This window comes from Zerene cesonia, chromosome 29 (assembly GCF_012273895.1).
Source record: "Zerene cesonia ecotype Mississippi chromosome 29, Zerene_cesonia_1.1, whole genome shotgun sequence".
NCBI classification, from domain to species: domain Eukaryota; kingdom Metazoa; phylum Arthropoda; class Insecta; order Lepidoptera; family Pieridae; genus Zerene; species Zerene cesonia.
Genome location: NC_052130.1, coordinates 6,662,260 through 6,685,844, shown reverse-complemented (window position 1 = coordinate 6,685,844; position 23,585 = coordinate 6,662,260). Strand labels below are relative to the sequence as shown.

The 23,585-nt window shown below is 33.8% G+C and overlaps 1 protein-coding gene across 1 annotated transcript in view; it reads left to right on the top strand.

Annotated features, from left to right (window-relative positions):
• LOC119838041 (octopamine receptor beta-3R-like) overlaps positions 1 to 21,305 on the top strand; it is a 29,225-nt gene extending 7,920 nt beyond the window's left edge. Inside the window, exons 3-5 of the mRNA XM_038363854.1 lie at positions 13,288 to 14,382; positions 18,591 to 18,702; positions 19,659 to 21,305. Of these exons, the coding sequence (XP_038219782.1) occupies positions 13,288 to 14,382; positions 18,591 to 18,702; positions 19,659 to 19,875 (1,424 nt within the window). The 3' untranslated portion in view covers positions 19,876 to 21,305. The remainder of the gene's footprint in view (positions 1 to 13,287; positions 14,383 to 18,590; positions 18,703 to 19,658) is intronic.
• The last annotated feature ends 2,280 nt before the right edge of the window (positions 21,306 to 23,585 follow it).

Below are 23,585 nucleotides of genomic sequence, written 5' to 3'. Positions count from 1 at the left end.
AGTAAGATGTATTGTGCACTAAACATATGATTATACATTGTTAAAATAATATACGTATATACGTATGAAAATGAATTAATCTTAGCAATCTTTTTCAATATAATAGAATAAATTTATGAAATTATTGTATTGTCCGTTTAATGTGGGTTAAAATAGAGAAATGAAGACATAAATACATACAGGTAAAGCTAAATAAATATATTAATTCAATATGAATACATGCTAAGAACGTGAACAGAAAAACTTTAATATTATGTATGACAATAATTAGTTTTCGAAAAAATATAAAGAATAGAAAAATTCGATCATGAGGCGGAATACAGTTTACGTATTTTGTCTTATAACTAAAATAAATTAATCTGTCCCCTCGTTACACAAGAAATGGCATATTACATCAGGATATACTTATTTAACTTTTTATTCGTTTATCGAATTAATCTGCAATTAAACAGAAAGAGAGGCGATTATTTCATGGGGTAGGCACATTAACAAAATTATCCGTCTAAACTTTAATATTTAAACAACATGCGTAGGCTGAAAAGTTATTTTTTTAATTTACAATTTATCCTTCGTGACGCCAGAATATTAGTACAAGTCATTTGCTCAAACCAATTAATAAAATTTGTACACTGTTCTATTGTACATAAGGCAATAAATGTTTTTGAAATGTAACCCGAGTTCATTAGAGAAAAACTTATTATACTAATATATAATTAATTACTGATAACGAGTATAATGTAATACAAAAAAATCATCAAAAAAGCATCCCTTCTACACAAGTGACTTTATGCAAAAAAAAAGGATATGTATTTTAAAAAATATCAAATACTTGACAAATGGCTGTTTCGAACTCATAAAGTTTAGAAAATAATATCTCTATTCTAAATTTTATCATCAGTCAAAACTGCTACTCGAGATTCCTTGTTTTGTATGTTTTCTGTCCTGAATAAGTGTTTTCTAATTATATTAGTCAAAAATCAATCATGAGAATGCAATAAGAGAGCCGAGATCTCAGGACTGCGAGCGTTTCGCACTTGAAATGCTAATGAATTATACACACGCATGCAAATGCTCCCCGTCAATCAGTTTGTGCGTGCAACTAAAGTTGGCATTTGAACTGACATCCGTTTGTGTTATTAATTGTGGGATTTGCGAACACAAATTAAATTATCATGTCTCAATTCATATACTAGTTATGATCTATTGAATTGTAAATAGGTATAAACGGTTGAATTTGCATAAAATTTTATATTAAGTGTATTTATTTATGGAATTTTTAAGTAATAGACACGAAATTGTCGCCGTTCTGATATTTTATATTTATTAATGTTACTCGTTTATGGTCCCGCAGGACAGGCACTGCCTAGTGCGGGATCCAATGGATACACATTCGCACTTTTAACTTTAAGAACCTTGAACACGTGCGTATTACTTGTGATTTTTATATCTATCTTAAAGTAATAAAGATTTTTAATTTTTTTTATTTAATTTAATTGAGAAAGGTTGTAGTTAAATCTGGCTATTCTAAGGTCACGAAATTACAGCGAAACATATCGTATAGAAAATCAAAAAGTTTATAGCAAGTGAAACATTAAATGTTTAATTGACAATCGTAAATACAGGTGTTATTAATTTTCAATACATTTATTGGAAAAAACGTTATTCTACTTACGACATAACCCGTGTAGTTATAGGAAAATCCGTATAACCAGAAATAAAAATTATCTTATGGAGTTGCGACGTGAAAGAAAGACAAACATACAAAGACACAAACACACTTTCATATTTACATATTTATAATATTAGCAAGGATAAGGATTATATAATATATATGGAACGTCGTTGCTATCAAAACTCTGCAGGAGGTTTCATGAAACCTGGATAATCGGACCATTTTGTACAAAACTAATGGAGCTTATTCAAATTCAGAACAAAAGCTAGACTCTCTCCTAAAGTATATAATGCCATTCAGTTTCGCTTTCCCAGTATCTAAAACTACCTCTACGAAGCATTTTTATCACGAATACCAAACGACTGTCCTCTAAAAATTGAGAAAAAAGCCAACTTACCTTGTCTCACAAAAAAGCACTTTATCCCTTCGATATACTGTCTACTATTCTATGTCATGGATAAGGAGCAAGATTTATAGTCTCTTTGGATGGGAATAAGGCGAATTTGAATTATTACCACAATTACGTGCTGGGACATCGAGAAAAACTTTGAATAAGAATAATTGTCGGATTATTTTTAAGTTACTTTTTGAGACAATGTATATTGTGGGCTATGTATTACTGAGGAAATAAATTACAGTGCAAAGACAACTGCGAGCCACTAGGCATAGATTATTATATTGATTATGAGCACCAGCTGGACGGAGGTAGTCTGTCATCACACATACATAAATAGTCTGGGCTCAATTTCAAGTTTTCTTTAAGTATTTTTCATCGATGCTCCGAGCATATTTGTAAGTATGAAATCAAATCAGATCAAACTCTTATAGCCGCTTGCCTTTCACCAAAACAAATGGACTATGCAACACAAAAAAACCTTTTTTTTAATTTTGAACTTGTTATTTGTGTGAGTTTATCTCGTTGAAAAAAACTCTTTAGCTTTGTAATATTTTAATAACGTATTCATGGCGTATAAACCAGTATGCTTGTTTGCTTGCTCAGCTTATAAGTCTAGCAGAGAAAACACAAGTCTTTCTAAATACTTGATTGTTTTGTCTGATGCTGTGTAATTTAATTTATTATGCGGAAATAAAAAACGCAATTATTAATGTTTGCTGATGGCACAAGGCAGGTACATTGCTTTATTGTAAATAGTGGTGAATTTTCAACTCTCGCAGATACGATGTCGTAACTGCTTTTTGTATTGAAACGTACGATTTGAAATCTGAAAGTTCCAATTGCACTATTATTATAAATGAGAATACATAGATGTTGTTTACCCTTTCAAGCAAAAACCTCTGTTATGGAATTGGGTCGGTAGGGAATTCGATACGGAGGTAGATTATAGTCTTGATAACACTTAATATACATTCTAACTGGGTACAAAGCGAGTGAAGCCGTAGGTTCCAGTTAGTCTGTTATAATAAAGTGTCGTGCGTCGCAAAACTTGTTGGCAAGAATACTAAAGTATCGTATGCTGGATAAATTGGAGTCGTCAGCCGCCCTCCCTCTATCCACCCAGATTCCCATTTCGGTTTTAATTAAACCCTGTTTACGTTTCCATGACTTACTTGTGTGTTTATTTGTTATATTGTGTAATAAAACCGGGCAGGTTCATCTTCTTGTTTACTAGAAGGTGCATCTAACATTATACTTGATTTATTTTTTACGTTTTAATTAATACACATAATAAAAAATTAATTAATACATTAACAAATTTTACACACTACGAGTATGCAGTTTTGTAAATTTAGACCCATGGCTTCTATACAGTTTATACCTACTACATTTTTATAGAACATTATCACAACCAGTCGAGTGCGGGAATCGTATCCAGCGTACGATTCCCGCTCATTATTACATCAGGCGTTATGTAAGGTTGCATTCAATGACAATATCATGTATGTACATCATGTATGTAAGTAAGTACAAAAAACATTACGCGACCCTTCTCAGGAAAAATAAAACATTCATTTCAAAAATAATACCGAATAAAATATCTGAGTAAATTGTCTTCCTATAAAAACACAACCCTATCCGACAAACTTCACGAAGTTCCGAAGCGCCGTATATCAGACAAAACAAATTTATTCGCGCCATAACTTCCCGAAATAGACCCTTATTAGGCTCTTACGATCAGCCCTGCACGCCAGCTGCGACCTTGGCGCGACCTCGCAGCAAGGGGCTTGTACATTCAATGTTGTATTGTAACGGACATTGGACATTTTGTTAATCGAAGGAGAAGAATTAATATAATATACTGTGGTTTTAAGACCCTAATACAATACATTTTTATCGACACACATACATGAATATAAAAAATAAATAAAAAATTAACATGCTCACTAATGTATTTTAAATATTGTTAACTTCTTTCCAGAAAGTTAAGCGCAGCATCTTAGCTGTTAATGTTTTCTTGCTGCTAGTAAGTTTTGCTGAAGATATAAGGTGGAAGGATTGACTTTTATTTAACTTTTAAATTTGTTTTCGGAATCGAAAACTTTATATAAAAAACTTTCTACAAAGTTTAATAACATCACCATATCTACACAAGTATACTCCAAATCAGTAGGAGTTTATTCTAGTAGCGTATAAGTTTAAATTAAACCTTATCTTCATCATTCACGAATCATGTTTGATCAGCAATGATTACTGCATTACCGTTTTGACAATTGCTGAAAATAAATGCATATTCATTGAAATCACTGGGCACTGTGCTCTGTAATCAATGATAATTTAATTTCAATCGGTGCATCAATAACATATTTGTATAGTTCTATCGATCAAGAAGTATAGAAGAACATGTAATCACAGCAGCACTGAACGGTAATAACTAGCTCTAAACTACAAAATTGTACTTTATTCTAATTAACTTCATCCTAGTGTGATGTAATATAATGAATGTGAAAGTTTGTTTGTTTGGATGTTTGTCCCTTAATCACTCTGAAACTACGGAAAGGATTTTGATGAAATTTGGTATACAGATAGGGTAAAAGCTGACTTGGTTGATAGGATATTTGTTATGCCCGTTAAATGCTCCCTTGGGATAAAACAGGAATCTTGATATCCGGGCGGAGCCGGGACGAGCGTCTAGCTAGTATCGTAATAAAATTTTCTGAACAAAAAATTTGAAAATTTATATATTTTTAAATCAATGTATAAACTAGTACTAGAATTTTGTACAACAATCCGGTAACTATGACTTTGCGATAGAAAATCAAGAAAAAACCAGCAAGCAATCTGAAATACCGTACCTTTTACGAAACAAGAACTCATTCGCTGAACCTTACTTGGAAGTTCCTTTGCAAGTTATCATGTTCTTAGCATCTTAAAAGACAACTACAGAGAAGTTCGCAAACACTTTTGCATAACCTGAAAGAATGTTCATAATAAATAGAACCGCAAATGTCTAAATTTTCAAACTATTTATTTCAATAAGCAGTCAATCTTTACATAATATTATATCATCCGAACTCAATGATATTTTATTGCATGCAATAATTTGCGAGTTGATTTTAACATCTTTGTAATCAACCTATATTCAACTTTGGAATTTAATCCTTACTAAATTAGACTGCTCTTTACCGTGATGAAAACTCACATAAAATTTCCGTAGACTACGCGAGTGAAGTAGCGAGCGAAAATCTATATATAGTTTATAAATAAATGCGTCAATTGTACCATGTTATGTAGATACATTGGACATTTTCTAATCACAGTTAATTCCGAACAAGCTTTGTTTGTGTTGGCTAGTTTTTTTAAACAATAATTCTAAAAAATGAAAGCAAGTGTAGAAGCATCTTAAGGTCGCGACGCCGTGGCGTTAGACACTATTTATAGACCCCCGATTGCGGCACTAAGCGATGTTTAACCGCGATTTACTAGAAATAGCTTTACGATTAAAAAAATGCCTTCAATTTGCGTATTATTACGTACCTTTCCATTTATTTTTTAAAAAGGTAATTATTAATTTAAAACTTCCTAAGTTATTTGGGTGTCTAGTAAATACGATAGTGACTAGTACTCGTATTGTAGAACTGTCTCTTGTTACCTATTAACAATTCACGTCTCAACAAAAAACTTAAAACGTTAATAAGGAACAATTAATTATCCACGCATCCATTCTCACAAACTACTTTTTCTTCGCGTTCATAGATTTACGATTATTTTAGTTATTTAAAATATTAATTAAGTTTATAAAATAGTTTATTTATTTGACAAAGAAAAAGTAATATAGAAAAATATGCAGCCCGTGACCTTTTGAACTGGTGATAAACTGTGTTTCGTAAGCCATATTTTCATCTTTATAAATTTAAAGCAGTAACAAGCACAAAAAAATACAGCCAAGTTAATAACTTCCCTTTTTTAAAGTCAGCAGAAAAGTAAATATAAAAAGGCAAAATTTTATCGTTCTCTACTTACTCGATTTGTACACACATACGAGTCTGCCAGAACAGAAAAATTACACGGTCTAGAATCAATAGTGTATTTTGGGCTCGCGATGGCACCTGAATGTTTAACGATGTTCGATGTGACGGAGTTTGCGATGCAGCAGCTAGTCCAACTTGGAATTGTAGACTTTCTATCGGACGGTTGTTTGTTTTAAATATATTGGAAATATATTTGCTTTAGGAAGTGGACGCTTTTCGTGAACTAAATATTATCTCGACTATTACAGGGAGACCGATTAGTCATGATTTAATATAAAGAGCTTTATCTGCTTTATGCACTCGATATAATTCTTATCTTCTTATGAATTGATATGATTTGAGATATCGATGCGATTTGATATACTGCTGGTTTTGCTGTTTGTTCTGCTGGATAAGCTTCGTTAATCTAAATAGATATAATAATACTTGTTTTCCCAGCCGCACATTATGTTTGGATGTGTGTACAAAGGGAGCATCTAATACTGAAAGTGTTTTTCATATCGGAACAATAGTCTCAAGGGTTAGCGACAGAAACTAAGGACTAGATTAGCGCGATCAAATACTAAACAAACTTTTTAAGCCACAAACTTTTTGTAGCATGCTACTGTGTTTCGTACGGTGAGTGGGGAGCCGTTGGTCCGTTTCCTTTTCCTCGCACTTCCCAGTCTATTCCTTCTTTCCAGTCGTCAATCCTTCAATTATCCCTTTCCCCTTATAAACGGCCAACGCATTCGCAGAGCCACTACCATTGCAATTTCGTGGACGGTGGTGATCGCACTTCACCACTTTCTAAAATATACATACTTCAATAACCTTAACTTCAATGAAATGATCCTCAAAATATAATTGCTCGATGGATCAATAGCAAAGTGGAAAGATTCGTACAGAATGAGGTTGCAATAAGATCGAATATCGCTTGCAGCAAGTTGAAGGTCAGGGCCAGGCTGGACACACGCCAAATACGGGACTTTGCCAGCACGTGCTGTTTGCTGATTGAATATTAGTCCCCAAGACATTATGTCGCTTTAGTTTGACGGTTTTAAAAATTTAATCTACTCTAACGAAATATTTGATAAATGATCTGTATGTCAGCTACGTTTTTTTAATGCAAATAGAGCAGAAGATTTCAGAAATAAGCGGTTACGGCACCTTTCAAGGCATTTATTGTAACAGACTGAAACCAAACTATTTGAAGTATATTTGTTTAGTTGGTAAGTTTACCAATAAGAAATAGAATGAGTTATCATTCATAGCTGCAAGAAGCACTCATTTCCTCTTACCCACGTCACCTCAGTAACAACAATTCTTTAGCTAGCAGCCTACATGGCTTTCTGCTCTTTACGACTCAGCTTTATATAAAACCGCTTGCCTCGTCTTCGCCCGCGATAACCCGAGATAACGTGGGATATACGTTAGGAGGTGCTGTTATCTTTTTGTTTATAACAAAATTTTTCATTATCAAATCTGTTCTTTCAAGATTAACCCATACAAACATCCACTTCAGAAACTTTACCACTTTATAATATTAATTACTTTACATATGTTTATATAGTCTCACAAGCACATAATTTATTCTTTAGGTTAATAAAAAGTATTTAACAGTGTATTAAAAGAAATAAGAGAAATATATTTATATTACTTTAATAAATATGATGTACCAAAGAAGCGCATTGCGGGTCTTATGATGATAATTAAGAAGTTTGGAAGAGGTCCAGGTGGCCGGTGGCAGACAGCCAAATCGATGACGTTTGACGTCTGAGCGGGAAGTAACAAATATCTGAACTTGAAATGTTGCTCACTCGTAGCATTATGTAAGGAATAACAGAGCAGAGCTTTCACTTTTGTATTCTTTATTGCACAGTACCCGTTGCTTGAATTAGTTTCCCTTATTATTCTCAATATAAACTAGTATTGTTTTCAAAACAGATTGCAACATACGTCCCTCTTCTGTTTCATCTTTAGACTTCAATCCTGAATGAAATGGTTACTTCATCCATGATTGAAGTCTATCATATAATACAACACGATAATGTTACGAAAATAACAAAAGAAATGAAATGTGCCTATGATAGTAGTTTATTACTATTGGTATGTAATGGTATTTGCTTCTGTATGCATGATCCTTCACTTAATCTAAATACCTGAAGACAATGTTAAAAGGCGGATATAATATGCTTATCCAGTTAAATATGCACATATTTCAGAAAACCACATAAATCTTAAACAATTCCGTCTACACATCAGCTTTGTGATCTCTAATGAAAAATTAACCATCCTAAATCCTTACTTGTTGTACAGTGGTCTCCTCAGATAGTTTGGCTCCGCGCCAGAGCCGCATCTTCATATCGCATGTAGTGCTTCACTGGTTATCCAACAGATCTGCTTGCTAAGAGACTAACTACTTTCAAGCTTTTGTATTGTAATGAAGCATTTGGTTTTCATATGCTGTTTGAAGTGTCCATAGCTTGCGACAACCGCAGAGTTTACCATCCATCTTTATTAATAAAATAAATATGTTCGTTTCAAGTGTGTGAACATCGTGTCTATAGGAGTCGGTTACAACCAAGCATACATGTGTAATAATAATGTATCAGCCCGTGGCTTTACCTGTTGCCTGGATAAAAAGTTTCTTGTGTGGTTTTGCAGCTACTATTACTAACTGTACTCTTATTGGTTCAGTCGTTTTGAGATGATCGTAAACTACAAATACTAATAGTGCAACTGTAAATAAAAATTTTCAGAAATAATTAAATCGATAAGTGAAATTCATATAATCCGTAAGAAATAGCTTAAATTTTTGTGGTTTTCGTAATTTAAAGTTTAATACACTTTTTGTTAGCAAAGGCGAGGTAGTGTTATAAAGACAAAGACTTATAAAGTTTCGCCTCGCTAGTGATAATAAAAGTGTAACTAGATTAAAAAGCAGTGGTGGCTCAGTGGTGAGAACCTCGGACTTCAAAATCGACAAGTCGGGGTTCGCGAACAGGCGCGCGAGCAGAAAATAAATTGATTTTTCAATATATCTGCGCATATGTAACATCACCACTGCTTAAAACGGTAAAACATCGTGAGGAAACCGGCATGTCCAAGAATCAAAAGTTCGACGACATGTGACATCTGCCAAACCTCACTTGGCCAGCGTGGTGGATTTTGGCTTGAACCCTCATAGGAGGAGAACATATATGGGCTGATGATGATGATGATGAACTCGATTAATTAAAAAACACTAATAAAATAAGTAAATTCCCATTTTTACATTTATTCTCGTCGGTTATTCAAAAAGTTTTAGATTCACTATAAAAGTGGATTAACTTTTAACCTACTGTTAAAAGTAGGGCTTGGAATCTATTACTTTGATATCTAGATTAAAATGCTTTATAGCATTTTATACCGTTAACTATTTTTAGTAGATAGACTGCTTTAACCATGGAAATGATTATTTATAATTAACAGTATATGATAGCAGTATGTTTATAGCTCATACATTTCAATTCAATTCGATCTTAAAACTCGCTCGCGCGCTCTCATTATCTTAAATTGGAAAACATGAATTCACGCAGATTACCAGAAATTTCAATTAAGTCTAGTGACAAACTCGTGAACTAAGAGCTCTAGGAATCCGGGTCACAGTAATGTGTACAGGTTAATACAGATTTCAGACCTTCAATATTAGATGCTTACAAATAGCTGGCTTAGTCCCTGACGAATAGCAGCGCAAGTATGTGGTGCTTGTGGGATGTACGTTCATTTGAGAATTGCTTCAATCTATCTCATCGATTGTTAAAAAAACTAAGCATCTTTAATTTAATTCAACAGATTTCAAAAAGTCGAATATCAACTACCGACTAATCTAACTACATAATATATGTAAAACAAAATAAGTTTTAAACACATTGAATATACAGCGTAGACTTGTATATACACAGTAGCTACGGGAATACTTATAATATGTTATAAAGATTTGCATAGATTGAATACTACTAATTTAAAAAATCCCTGCTTTAATTTTTCTGCTAAAAAAGATTTAGCTTTATTATCATTGGTTTACAAGTAACATTGTGTATTTATGAAGTTGTTTTGAAGTAATTTGTTCTCATTACGAGCGGATAGTTTGGACTGAAATCGATTCTACAACACAACTACATTTGTTACGAGATGCAGCCGCAACGTGAACTGATTTCCAATGAAGGGCGACATTAACACCTTTGCTGTTATTTAGTGTTGTTTATTTCCATTGTGTTATACAATGTATAAAGTTTGTACCTCACTTACAATAGTTGTCTACATCGCATCGCATTACTATAGAACATATACAAATTATTACTGTTCTTATATTACTGCAAAAATTTAAATAATAGTAACCTTTATTTTCTCTATATATTAAAGCTAGCAATCTCAACAAATTTTATCTCATGCAATGAAGAGACAAGTATCATCACCAGCTATTTTACATTGCACTTCACCATAACTCCGTGGTGATATTATACTCTTAGTAGAATTTGGTGTATTTTAGTTGACAAAGAAAGGACCCGATAAATATTAATGCGGGTTCGCGAGGGAATCATAGACTTCCGTGAAACGTGATTCAATCCGTGTCGAGTTTTGATACACTTGTAATGGTATTTGGGCTTTAATATTTAAGTCGATTTTCAAATGTACAATACATTGTTTAATCTAATTATCATGTTTTAAGTTTTTAAGACTTGATAACATTAAAATGTAAAAGCTGTATTCGACATTTCGATGGTGTATCATGACGGTTAATTTTAAAGTCTCAATAGATGACGTGAGGTTAAAAGAAAGTTTTCTTAGAGGGACTGAATCGTCCCTACAGAAAAGATGCATTTTTCTATTAATAGAAGATTTTAAAAGTAGAATTTAACCTAGGTTTTATTATCTTCATCGGTATGGATTAACTTAAAGGTATGGTATATTTACAGAGTGCTTTATCCCATTTTTGTGTAAAAAATCTGAACAAATTTAAAAAATGTGTTACCTAATTTGAATTGAACACAACAAACTATGTTAACATTTAGAATCAGTAAAAGTACCATATTAATTTATCCATCTATAGAGTAATTGAAACAAAGGCGAACCCTTACAATACAAATCGGATCAAATGTTTAATTACCTCGATTCAGAACAAATTACAAACTACCCTTTAAATAATTAACGTGGGAGCTCCAGCTGATGATCGTCCATTCATTTAATTTAAATACAAAGGTATTATGAACTGGCTCTTGTTGCTTTTATTGTTGCGTTGTTCTCATTTTTATTGCTTTACAATTGTAACTTATTCTCTAATAGAGGCCCGTTTAATTTCCTCACCCTTTCCATTCATCAATCCTTTCTTTATCCCTTCCTACTGAGGCACTATTGCCTCTGTGAATGTTCAACGCTGGTGGAAATCGCTTATAATTTAGATTAGCGAACCACCAGCTCGATACTCCGTACGACACAAAACATTATTAAATTACTTCTAAAACGTATTTTAGAAAGTACTGTATGTATGTTCATGCAGTACCATCACACATAATATATTATATTTAAGATATAATATTTTTATCCCTCTGTCTCCCCGTGACCACGCTTATTAAAGGTTTTCATTTTAAACCCGTTAAAATATCTAAATGCTTAATACTTGCGTAAAATTATGCCAATAAGCTAGAAATTTATATAAATGTTTTGATATCTGCTCATTAACTTTCACTGGTAAATACAAAGAGGTCAATCACCAATTTGCATCAGTATTCGAATTAGTTTAGTAAAAGAAGGACCAATCGAGTTTCTTGCCGATTCTTCTCGACGCTAAAACGCTTTCCGAACCGGCAGTAAATGTTAAAACTGTGTTATGACGATTCAAGAGTGCTTCTGGACGAAGACTAATTAAATAAATTAACGTTTGAGTTTGAGTTTGCGACATTCCATATCAACAATAGTATAAACCTTAAAATTTTTTTTTATTCGTGTAAAAATTTACACGAATAAAAAAAATTTTTAAGTGCATACTGAGTTCTAACGTTTATCCGCAGTTAAAATTATTAGAACACACCTTTAAAATAATATCAACGACATGCCCGATGATTCGAAACACAAACGTAATTATATAAACAGCTTCATAAACACACGCTTTGATTAATCGTGGACTATTTGCTCAAAGAGACTAGTTACTAGCAACCTGGATGTTTGTCCGCAAACTTGCGCTCGCACTCGGAACGAATTTATGCGATTGCTTAAGTTCTGGCGACAAACAGGATCTTAATTGAAGCAAATATCGCATATTAGTGTAGATTTTCTATATAAATTCTGCTCGACACAATTTGTAAGCGATTCTGAGACACTTTGTTTTCCGTCTACGTTTCCTACTAATCTCCTTCTAGAGGTTTTCCACGTAAACTCTGTATCTCTGTATTATGATGTGTGCTTTTATAATTTTATGAAGAACCTATTATTAGAAAAACACAACCAAGTTCTAACCGTTTTTTACAAAAATTTTATGTTATTATTGTTTAATCTTGCTAGATAATCTTGTAGTTATAAATTCTCTTCTTATACGGTACTATACAGGATATTGTTTTTGTATTGTTTACAATAGTGTAATTAATAAAAAATAAAAAGATTTGAAGCAAGACTCATTTATGAGGTTTTATTCGAAACGTATAACAAAGTGACTATTCAAAAACACAGTATAAAAGGGTAAGCGTAAAGGGTACGCTTCCTTGTGGTGGCTAAATCTACATCCTATATACACAACACACAGTACTCAAAACTAATCTACACTTGATTCGACGAAGTAAAGACTAAGGCCTTTGAAGCATCCATTGATATTCGACTGATAAGAGGCCTCATAGGGATGCCTGCCTGATCACTTTGCGGTCCATGATTGATGCCAGAGGTATATTTGCTAGTAGGTTTATGGTGAAGTGGGTTTAAGCGCTTAACCTGTGTATGTAATTTACCTGATATTATATAATAAGTATTGAAGTGGATGTGAATAGATTCAATAAACATAGATCATTCTGAAGATAACTATGGATTAATCTATAAACTGCCTGGATTTTACCGTTAATCAAAGTTTTAAGAGAAAGTTACTTATCCATTGCTGGACTACTATTTGATAAGAGTAGATATTGTATGTCAAATTTTAAAACAAATTCATGCGTATTTAAAGCCATGTTTGTTGCCAGATGGTGCGCTGCGGGGCGAGGTAGAGGCGCGCGGGCGCGGCACGGAGCCGGGGCTGGCCCTGCACTCCACGCTGCCGCCCGCCGCGCCCGAGCACGTCCACAATCTCATCCACATCCTCAAGGGCCTCGTCTTCATCACCATCATCCTCGGCGCCCTCCTCGGCAACGCCCTCGTCATCATTTCTGTCCACCGCCACAGGAAGTTGCGCGTCCTCACCAACTACTACGTCGTCAGCCTGGCGGTAGCTGACATGCTGGTCGCGCTCTGCGCTATGACCTTCAACGCCAGCTCCGAACTGACGGACACTTGGCTCTTCGGCCCGCTCGTCTGTGATATATTCAATTCGCTGGACGTCTACTTCTCCAGCGCGTCCATCCTGCACTTGTGCTGCATCTCAGTAGACAGGTACTACGCTATCGTGCGCCCGTTGGAGTATCCTGTTACTATGACGCACAGGACGGTTTGTTTTATGCTCGCGAATGTGTGGTTGTGGCCAGCTTTTATCAGTTTCGTGCCAATATTCATGGGCTGGTACACGACGGAGCAGCACCGCCAGTATAGAAAGGCCCACCCCGACGTGTGCATCTTCAAAACGAACATGGTGTACGCGATAATATCTTCGAGCGTATCCTTTTGGATACCGAGTCTGGTGATGATCTCGATGTACTGCAAGATATTCAGAGAAGCGATACGGCAGAGGGAAGCGCTGACAAGAACTTCATCGAACATTCTGCTCAATTCTGTTCATTTGAAGCACACTTCGCACGCGGCGCACCATTCGCACTACTTACACCCGGATAGAAGACCTTCAGATATAAGTCCAAATTACAGTACATTTACGGAAGTGGGCCCGGAAGAGAACGAATTGGGAAACGAGGTTGTTCTAGCGCTCAGCGACATATGTCCCAGCAAAGAAGCGAGTCCGAGGAAGTCAGTGAACGTTAGCTGTGATACTGCGAGCTCTGGATACTGCTCCGGCGGTTCCCACAAGCGCTCCTCCAGCGGGCTACCGGTGGCCGGTTGGCGCCCGAGCTGCGCGTCCTCTGCCGCTACTAGAGACTTGGCGAAAGCGGCTACTGAGTTAAACTCACAAGGTACATATGAAATAACGTTTCTAATAGTCAGAAAGTAATCACAAGTCGTAAGCTAAGACAAAATCGTAAGGTTCTCTGATTACGTCCTTATTATGAGAAATATTTGTAAATTTCTGTTTTTTTTTTTGTAACATTGTCTGTAGAAAGTACCTGAATATCACGTTTACGAAAGCTACGTGTACGTGTACAGTGTGAAAAACAGTACTATAATTAATTTTCATGATGAGTTAATATAATTTATTTGTAAATGGTTAATTAAATTACATTATAAATTAAACAATTTATATCAACGCAAAATTCATAATAACATTTGCCTACTCACATGAAAGTGAATGTATTGAACCGTAAATGATCTAATTAGTTTTCCTGCGCATTGCCAAGGCATAAAATATAGAATAAATAATACTGATATTACATTATTACAATAAGAACAGTATTGCAATATTCTCCACGATTCATTTTGCCCGATGAGCCGGAGTTTCTTATAGCTAATATATTTTCGTACTTGTATCTTCTTCTTATCTTCGCCGCACATTATCTGCCCAAAGTTTCGTACTTATCGATATTTACGGTGCTGCCTCTACATTCTTGAGCAAATTTACTTTTAGCTTAGATGGATATTATATTATCAGTTATTGTGAATCATGTATGTGATCATATGCTTGATCCATTTTAATTGTAAATGTAAATGTGATTTTTTTAAATTCTATTGTAAAGCATTTTATGAAAATTGGTAAATGCAGTTTTATGAAAAAATTAATCATATGTCTACATTATATTATCGAATAAAATTGACTCATAGATCTATAATCCAAGATAAATGATACTGTAATATCCCCCTTACTAAAAGCATACTACGAACTGTTAAATTCCTAATCCAAGATGGCCGAAAGTCAACATGAAATTAAACATAAGTATCGGGCTTTAAGAAAAGTTGTATACGATCAGTAAAAGTACCGGAGATCCATTTCCACACTAAATAGCCAAATCAAAGATTCAGACAAGTTGAAACGTAATGACATCTACTGCAGCATTCAAATATTCCATCTCATTGAAAACACGAGAAATGTGGTAGTTACGTAAGATATAAAGCTCAGTCCGGGTACAAATGTCCACCTTTTCATCTGAGCGCACACACGTATTCATCTCGTTAAAATAACAGTTAATTAATCGCTTATCTTTTTCACATCTTTTTGAAGCCAATTTGTAAACTGAAACATTCCGCATTCATTCCTTTAAAACAGGCGAATGTGAATAACGATCTCTGTTGAATGTGTTTTAAATAAATTGTATAATCTGTTAATGGAACTGTTACGATGAAATACGAAATGAGTGGACATTTTTATAGCATTCATGTGTGCGGTATATTCATGGAGGGAGGAAATAGGACATTAATATGCTCGTTAAATGGAATCCTAATTCATTATATTATGATAATGACAGAATTTGGACTTGATTTTAAGTTTATTTTATTTCTGTATTGTATATGCAAATTATTGTGTAAAAGAGGAAAACACTTCAGTTAAAGTTCACGGTAATATTCAAGTTTTATCTTAATTTAAATATGACACTATTTCACTGTTACATTAGAATACATTTGATCTTTCGAACAATACTATGAAAATATGAAAAACAAACCGATTTCATTTAAGCCTACCTCATTTACACACAACGCGCGTAACGCCGAATAGCGAAATTGAAAACATTACGTATTCAATAAAACGTATCCACCATTTAAACTTTTGTAAGGGGATTATGTAAATAGAGATAGAATTCTATGAATATACCTACCCGTACCTTCACATGAATCTTATAATATGGACTTTCGAAGTAGCTAGTTGGCAATAAGCTGTGAATTTAACTGCAGCGGAAAACGTTCTAAATATCATGAAGAGCAATTTTTCTAAACCTAGACTGACCTTTAATTTATAGCATTGAAATGAGAATTTTTTATATAAATAAGCATAGAAAAAAATTTGTCACGAGGTGGGATTCGGACCCGTGTGTATTTGTCAAACCGTTAGCTACGTAGGTTTGGCAAAAAGACTCAAGAATGACCTTAACATTTATTGTAAACCAAAGTGTTGTCAGTCTTTATGTCTGTAACAGAATATGAAATGTAGGGATTAACCCAGCTTAGGGGATTTGTGTGTAACCACTCAACCAAAGATAGTAGAAATTGGCACAAGTTGATATCGAAAACATGCATAACAATTGTGGTTCTGTGAATGACTGATTTATAATAGTTTAATTCTAGCAACGACGGTATACTTCCAATAAATAACTTTATATGGTGGATGTATTATGTGTAATATAGAAAAGTATTATAACGTCTTTTGTACATCACAAAAACTTCACACTAAAATACAATTACATTACACTACATTATACTCAACAATATTTGAAACTAGTACTCCGCCCCGGCTTCACCCGTGATGCATATTTCCTCTACCTAAGAACGTTCCTTATACCTTCACATAAAATGAAAAAAATGTTGAATTGGTCTAGTTTTATCATTTGTCGATTGATTTTATAGATTACGAACTTCTTGAATAAGTAATTATTTATTGCATGATGTTTTTGAGATCAAATTCCGATTCGAGATAGTCTGATATAATGCATCATGATTTTCATTGTAACATTAAATACGATGCAAGCGATTTCCGCACTCTCTATCTCGAGGGAAACTAGTCTACTGCGCAAGTGTTGTGTTAAATATGTATCACATAACACGTGATAATATGGTATTGTGCGAAAGACACTCATTATCTCCCAGGGGCAGAATATTTTTTAATTTTTTAACTAAAACTTTTTCGAAAAACAGCTCCCAAAATTGCCAAGTAATCGAATATACCTATATCTTTTAGCAAGCGAGTTTAAAACGTATATTGATCAGATGTAAAGTTTAAAATTCATGAAATACACCAGCACGCAACCCGAACAAGCTCAGAATACCCGCAAAGTTATTCAAACAAGTCGTATTCGAGTCACGAGCTCAATTCTCGCGGACGAGGAAATATTATAATGGGGGAGGGAAAATATTGAAAACTGAACCACATTGAAATGTGTAAATTGTGTGAACATGGATGTTTGCGTATTGCAATATGTGCTTTATTTGCATGTGCAATGAGCTCAGTTTGTAGTTATTGTCTTTTCTTGTTGGTTGTTGTTAATGCTAAGAAACTTATGCCAGATTTGGCCAGAAGTTTACTATTATATTTCTCACTGGCTTGTGCGAAAATTTATGTTTTGTGGATTTTACGGAAGAAGAACTGATATGATATTTTACTATTATTTTAGAAGCAGACAGACCTGTTTAGAAACCTCTATTTCTTTTTTTTAAATCTTATCAAATTGCTTGACTCTTGGAAATTGGAATTTTCATTGAAAAGCACTTTACACAGCTACATCTGGCTACATAATTTAAATAAATAAAATTTAATCAAATAAATAAAATTTGTGATAAAAATTCTAAGCATCATAAATCTTGTTCTATTTCTCCACAATGTCCATTCTTTCACTATGGCTATCGCTCTCGCCTTCGCTTCGCTAACCGCGACACTAACACCTGCAAGTATTCCAAAGACAAGCATTTCGCAAACTTTAAGTAAATCGTGAAACTAGTAACTCCGAGCTCTTAAGAACAAGAATAAGTAGCTCCATGAATAATGATATCGCTAACTCGCTAGCCGCTCAACTTCTGGGTTATTTGGTGATAAAATCTTCTTGAAATGGAAATCTTGGTGAAAAAATTGTGTGGGAATTAGGTTAAAGACATAATATGATTTTTTGTACTTACTAACATACTGAAATGCTGACCTAACTTACGACACTTTCCTAATTTATTTTTTTTTTTTGTGTGCGACCACTACATAATAACTATTACAGGGTAGGCCGATTCAATCATTATTGAATCCCTTGGCATTCATTAGTTTCATTTTGAAAAAAGTCCTACTCCAAGGTTGAAAAATATAATGATTTTGGTGTTAACAGCGGGTAATTTTTTTGTTAAAAAGTTGAATTAAAAACGTGCACGAAAAATGGTTTTATTGGAGGCCAAGACCCACTTTGGGGTCTCCGCGCCAGATAAGTAAGTAAGTAAGTAAGTAAGTAAGTAAGTACGAAAAATGGTAACAATGAGACGGCATAATTGAATGATTTGGCTTTTTATTGTTATAGTAATGAACTACATGTGTGTGCGTGTTTAGGTGCAAGTTTGCGCGCGGCAGGCAAGTCGTGGCGCGCGGAGCATAAGGCCGCGCGCACTCTGGGCATCATCGTTGGCGCATTCCTGTTGTGCTGGCTACCGTTCTTTCTCTGGTATGTATAAGTACAAAGAAACACGTTAAGAAAGTAATAAGTAAGTAAATTTTCGACTCACTACATCAAATGGGTAATATAAGAAATATTTTTTGCTAAAATATTAAATTTGAAATAATTTCTAATTTAATTTACGATTAGGTGCACTTTATTTATAGTTAATAGCGGGCAAGTTGGTGGCTGTCTAATGGTAAGCGACCACCACCGCTCATGAACATTCGCAAAGATAGTGCCTCTACGAATGCACTGCCCGCTTATGTGGGTTTGAGAAAGGAAAGAATGAATAAACTGTGAAGGGAAATAAAAAGGAGGTCCTTATAAACTGCCTCACAAAATGATGTATAAAATCACTGCACGTAATTGACTTTTTTAATACTTAATTATATTTATTGTTGTTGTCTTGTATATGTGATAATAAAAGTACTTTTACCTACGTTTGTTGGTCATAAACGAGTGGTAAAGTTTTCCGAATATTATATTACTGTTAGTTATAACTTATAACGAACAAAATGAACTATTCAACAATTGTGTTCAGACACCATTGTAGTTAAAAAGTTTCTCATTTGTTTAATTCACGATACCACCCGAACAGTTAGCAGAGAGCTAATTAGATATTTCTTATAAAGTTTCGCTCGCGCACCGGATTACAAGGTTTCTTTCAGTTTCAAGACTTTGTTACTCACAGCTCTCTCTAATAAGAAAGTCGCGGTTAATTAATCAAACACGTGTTGTACTGAAACTTCGTGCGCACATGATTAAACATAAATTCATTTCCAAGATGTTCGTTTTCACTCTATGTAGTAACGTCAATTAATTTCTAACAATATTACTAAAAAAGGTTTTCACACTTTTACACATATACACATTCTATAAAACTTTGCATACATGATAAATAAATAAAACTTTCTTAGCTTCAATGATATACGCTAAGTTCTTAAACCAGCACTGTGTGGCAGGTACGTAACGACGAACGTGTGCGGCGAGCCGTGCGACACGCCGGATGTGGTCGTGGGCGTGCTCTTCTGGATCGGCTACTTCAACTCCGCCCTCAACCCTCTTATCTACGCGTACTTCAACCGCGACTTCCGAGACGCCTTCAAAAACACTCTCATGTGCGCGCTGCCCTGCTGCTTCCATTGTTGGAAGGACACCAGCAACGCGCATTTTGTCTGATCCTGCGATTTTTAGTCGCGCATTTTTAACACCATTATGCTCTTTGGTTAAGCTTGTACTACGTTAAGTAAAGGACTGTGATTTTCATTTTTCATGTAAGCGGTAAGTCTTAAGTCTTAGTCTACGAGTAACGTAAGATATGGCGGAATATTTGGATATAATTTAGTTAATAGGCGAAACGTTTATTGATCATATCAATTTTATTTCTACGTTTTATTGTTCTGTGTAACATATAGAATTAGTTTGACTATTTTCGTTTAGTGTTACAATTTGTATGTAAATGGTAGGAAGCTATGTGTTCATGTTAGAAGGCTGATCGACCTGTGGATTTATTTTTATGGCTGAAACGACCTTCTGAATTATTCTACGTCGAGTGTGTGTCCTGTCTGGGTCGGTTTCTCGTGGGAAACGATAATTCGCTGAATTTTTATTTATTACTGTACCCAAAGATACCGTTATAAACAACATTATGTCTTTTGTCTGTCTAGAAATTATATTTACTGCTATAGACTTGGTACATTACGAAATCATTTTAAAAGTGTGTCTTAAAGTTTAGTTATACGAGTGTTCACATCATCAGTATAATAAACTGGCCTATTGATGAGTTTTTCTCATGATTGACGGGACTCAATATTTATTCAATTCGACTTCTTTAAGAAGGACTTTTGGATTGCCATAACATAGTTTTTTTCATTTACCACAGCAGTTTCTACAGAAGGGAGCCAGCGAGCAACTCTGTAGTTCCTCTTTGTTTATCCACCTCTTTAAATATAGTCCTGTCAAAATATGAACTTGACAAAAGAGTATTAAGAGAACCGTTTCAGCCGAGTAAATGTCGTGTAGTATCGGATAGTTACGCTATTATTTTTGTAGCGTAGAGAAAATGAAGAATATTATTTGGCTATACTAGTGAAGTGAACAGTAGTTGCTCAAGATGTAAATGCAATAACTTACACTAAGGTAGTTAGTGTGAATATATTTAATTAAATGTTAATTACTGTTTATTGTTAAGTTAGTGTAAATAAGTCACTAATGCGTGAAAACAAAACTCTTATATGTTTTAAATGAGGATTTTAACCGATACTCTTATATTCTTTCGTAAATAAAGTATAAATAAGAATATAAAGTAATCATAAATATAGTGATCGTGGATAAACAAAATCCGATAAATCTCATGTATGTAACCAGTTTATATCTGTTTTATTATTAATACGAGGGGATAATTGTTTAATTCTATACATTGTTAAAATGTAGGTATTGTCTTAATAGCGAAGCAATTAATTCAACTTATATGGATTATATTACGCATAATCCTCATAAATTATACTAAATACGTAGTTTCTAGTAACTTTTTTGTAGATAAAATATAGTGGAAGATTCCTTCTAGGCCTTGTTTCCAGTTACTAAAACTTTAATCTGCTTTAATTGGATCACACCATAATGGCATAGAAAGGTTAATTTCTTCTGAGGAAGGAAGGAAGCTTTCAAATTTTCAAAAACCTTTTTATTTTTGTCGTGGTCCCCGACAAGGGGGATGCCGTTGAGCGTGTCGCTACCAGGGTCAAATCTCAGTTCACCCACGCGTTCGTGCTGAGATGTAGTAGCCCTTTCTTAACATCGAAAATCACCACAAAAAAAGATCACAATTGCAATTAAAAACAAGAACTTAATGTAATGTTTTTGATGCTAATTATTTAACTGTATGTCTCTCAAACACATAGATCACGAGACTGGTAAATACGATGGTTCTTTGTTCGACCGTCAGTAAAGTCCAAAAACCTTGGCCTAGATATGACTAAACAGATCTAAAGAGTGTGTCGCATGAACTTTGGCTCATTCAAAAAAACACTTACCGTACTTTTGTTTCTAAAACATTTGGGTTCGTTATTGTTTAAATCATGTAATTTGATTATTTGGACCCGACCATTAGAATGCTTTTATTAAATTTTCCGCAAAAATATAAGTATTAACCCAAATTTTTGTCCTAAATTTCATAGAGGAAAAATTCGGGTATATCTTTACATTTTAAGCCGCAGAATAAACACAAATTAATCCGATTATTTGTCTTGAAGCCAACAGAATAAGTCATAATTTTGTTCATTCTTATTAGTTTTTTGGCATTAACTAGAAACTTTTTTATTGATACTTCGCATCGAAATACTCAATTGTTCTGGCATTCATCAAAACATTTACATGGTCCATTAAATCTCCGAGTCTCCCCGTGACCACGCTCGCTGTAAAGTGTTCTAAACGTCGGGTTAATAATATAACGAATAAATCGCGTTTAAAATCCGTTAAAAAGTTTTTAATTTCTAAATGGTCCATTAAGACTTCTGTCTAAAGGCTACCAAAACACGTGCTATGAGTATGAAAGATCTTGAAAAAAATAATTTTAACCCTATGAACTGCAGTCTTGAAAATGGTTATCAAGGTTTAGGAAAATGAAATAAGACATTTAATGACCCGGTTATCTGAAAAAATGAATACGGGAAAAGATTGCTGATTTTTTTTTAATAACCAACAACCATATACGATGTATATAGAATAGCAGCGTTAATGACATTTTAATTGTCTGTGACAATTTTCCTTTGCAACCACTAACAAAAAAATTACAGTCTCTTTTCAAAATATGAACACACAGACTATCTAAAACATCTATCTCATCGATCTTGTCAGACAAATGAAAAAAGTTTTTATTTTAAAAACCATCACAACTGTGATCAAAAGACCATAAATTTATTGTTCCCACTAGCTATCAAAGATCAGTCGGGTGCACAAAATTTACGAGCGAGCTGTAATTGGAAAACGAAGTAATATTTCAATAAATCCCAACCCCTCCCAGCATGTTATTTGGTTTGAACATGCAAGTCTGTTTATGCTGTGTAGGCTTGAGGAGTCTTTATTCATTACGGTAGGCAGGCTGACGTCAATCGGAATGCTTTTAGTTGAATTGGTCAAATTACCAAATGTAAATAGATGTAATTACTAGCTCAATATCTAATATTCTAAGATTAACATAAATCTTATACCAGTCATTTTACGATCTCATATAAAAATAGCCATAATCCATTTGTGATTTGGTTGAACTTTAAATCTTAGTTAAAGATGATAATTTAGTGTTAATATTTAATTGAAAATTGATGAAACAATACAATTACCATTTAGATATCTTTAGCATATAATCAATATACAAACCAACCGTTAATTTCGATGTTATATCTAAAAAAAGTGAAAGGATTGAATCAAATATTCAACACATTGTTACCTTATTCTCTATATTTATTTTTGTCTCAGACAACGCATCGGATACATAACTGATAAGCGTCTATTATTCATACGGGAAAAGTCAGGTGTGATCCAACTTGGTAACTTAGCAACTTTATTCGAGTGTTATATAATAAAAAATATATATATAATTGTAAATATACATTTTGTTCGCAAAAGGGGAAAACAAATACGTAAAAGTTAAGTGTTACAAATTATTAATTAATTGATATGAATATAAGTAGGAATAGTTTAATAATACATGTCTCGCATCAACAGAATCATGATTCATAGAACAAACTGTTTATTCCATTCTTCGAATGATATGTGCAGAGCTTGGGGGTGATTAGTACCTGACTATATAATAATTTATGATTACTATTTTATTCTGTAAAATGTATGATTATACAAATAATTTAGTAAATAATAAAAAATATATAACATGA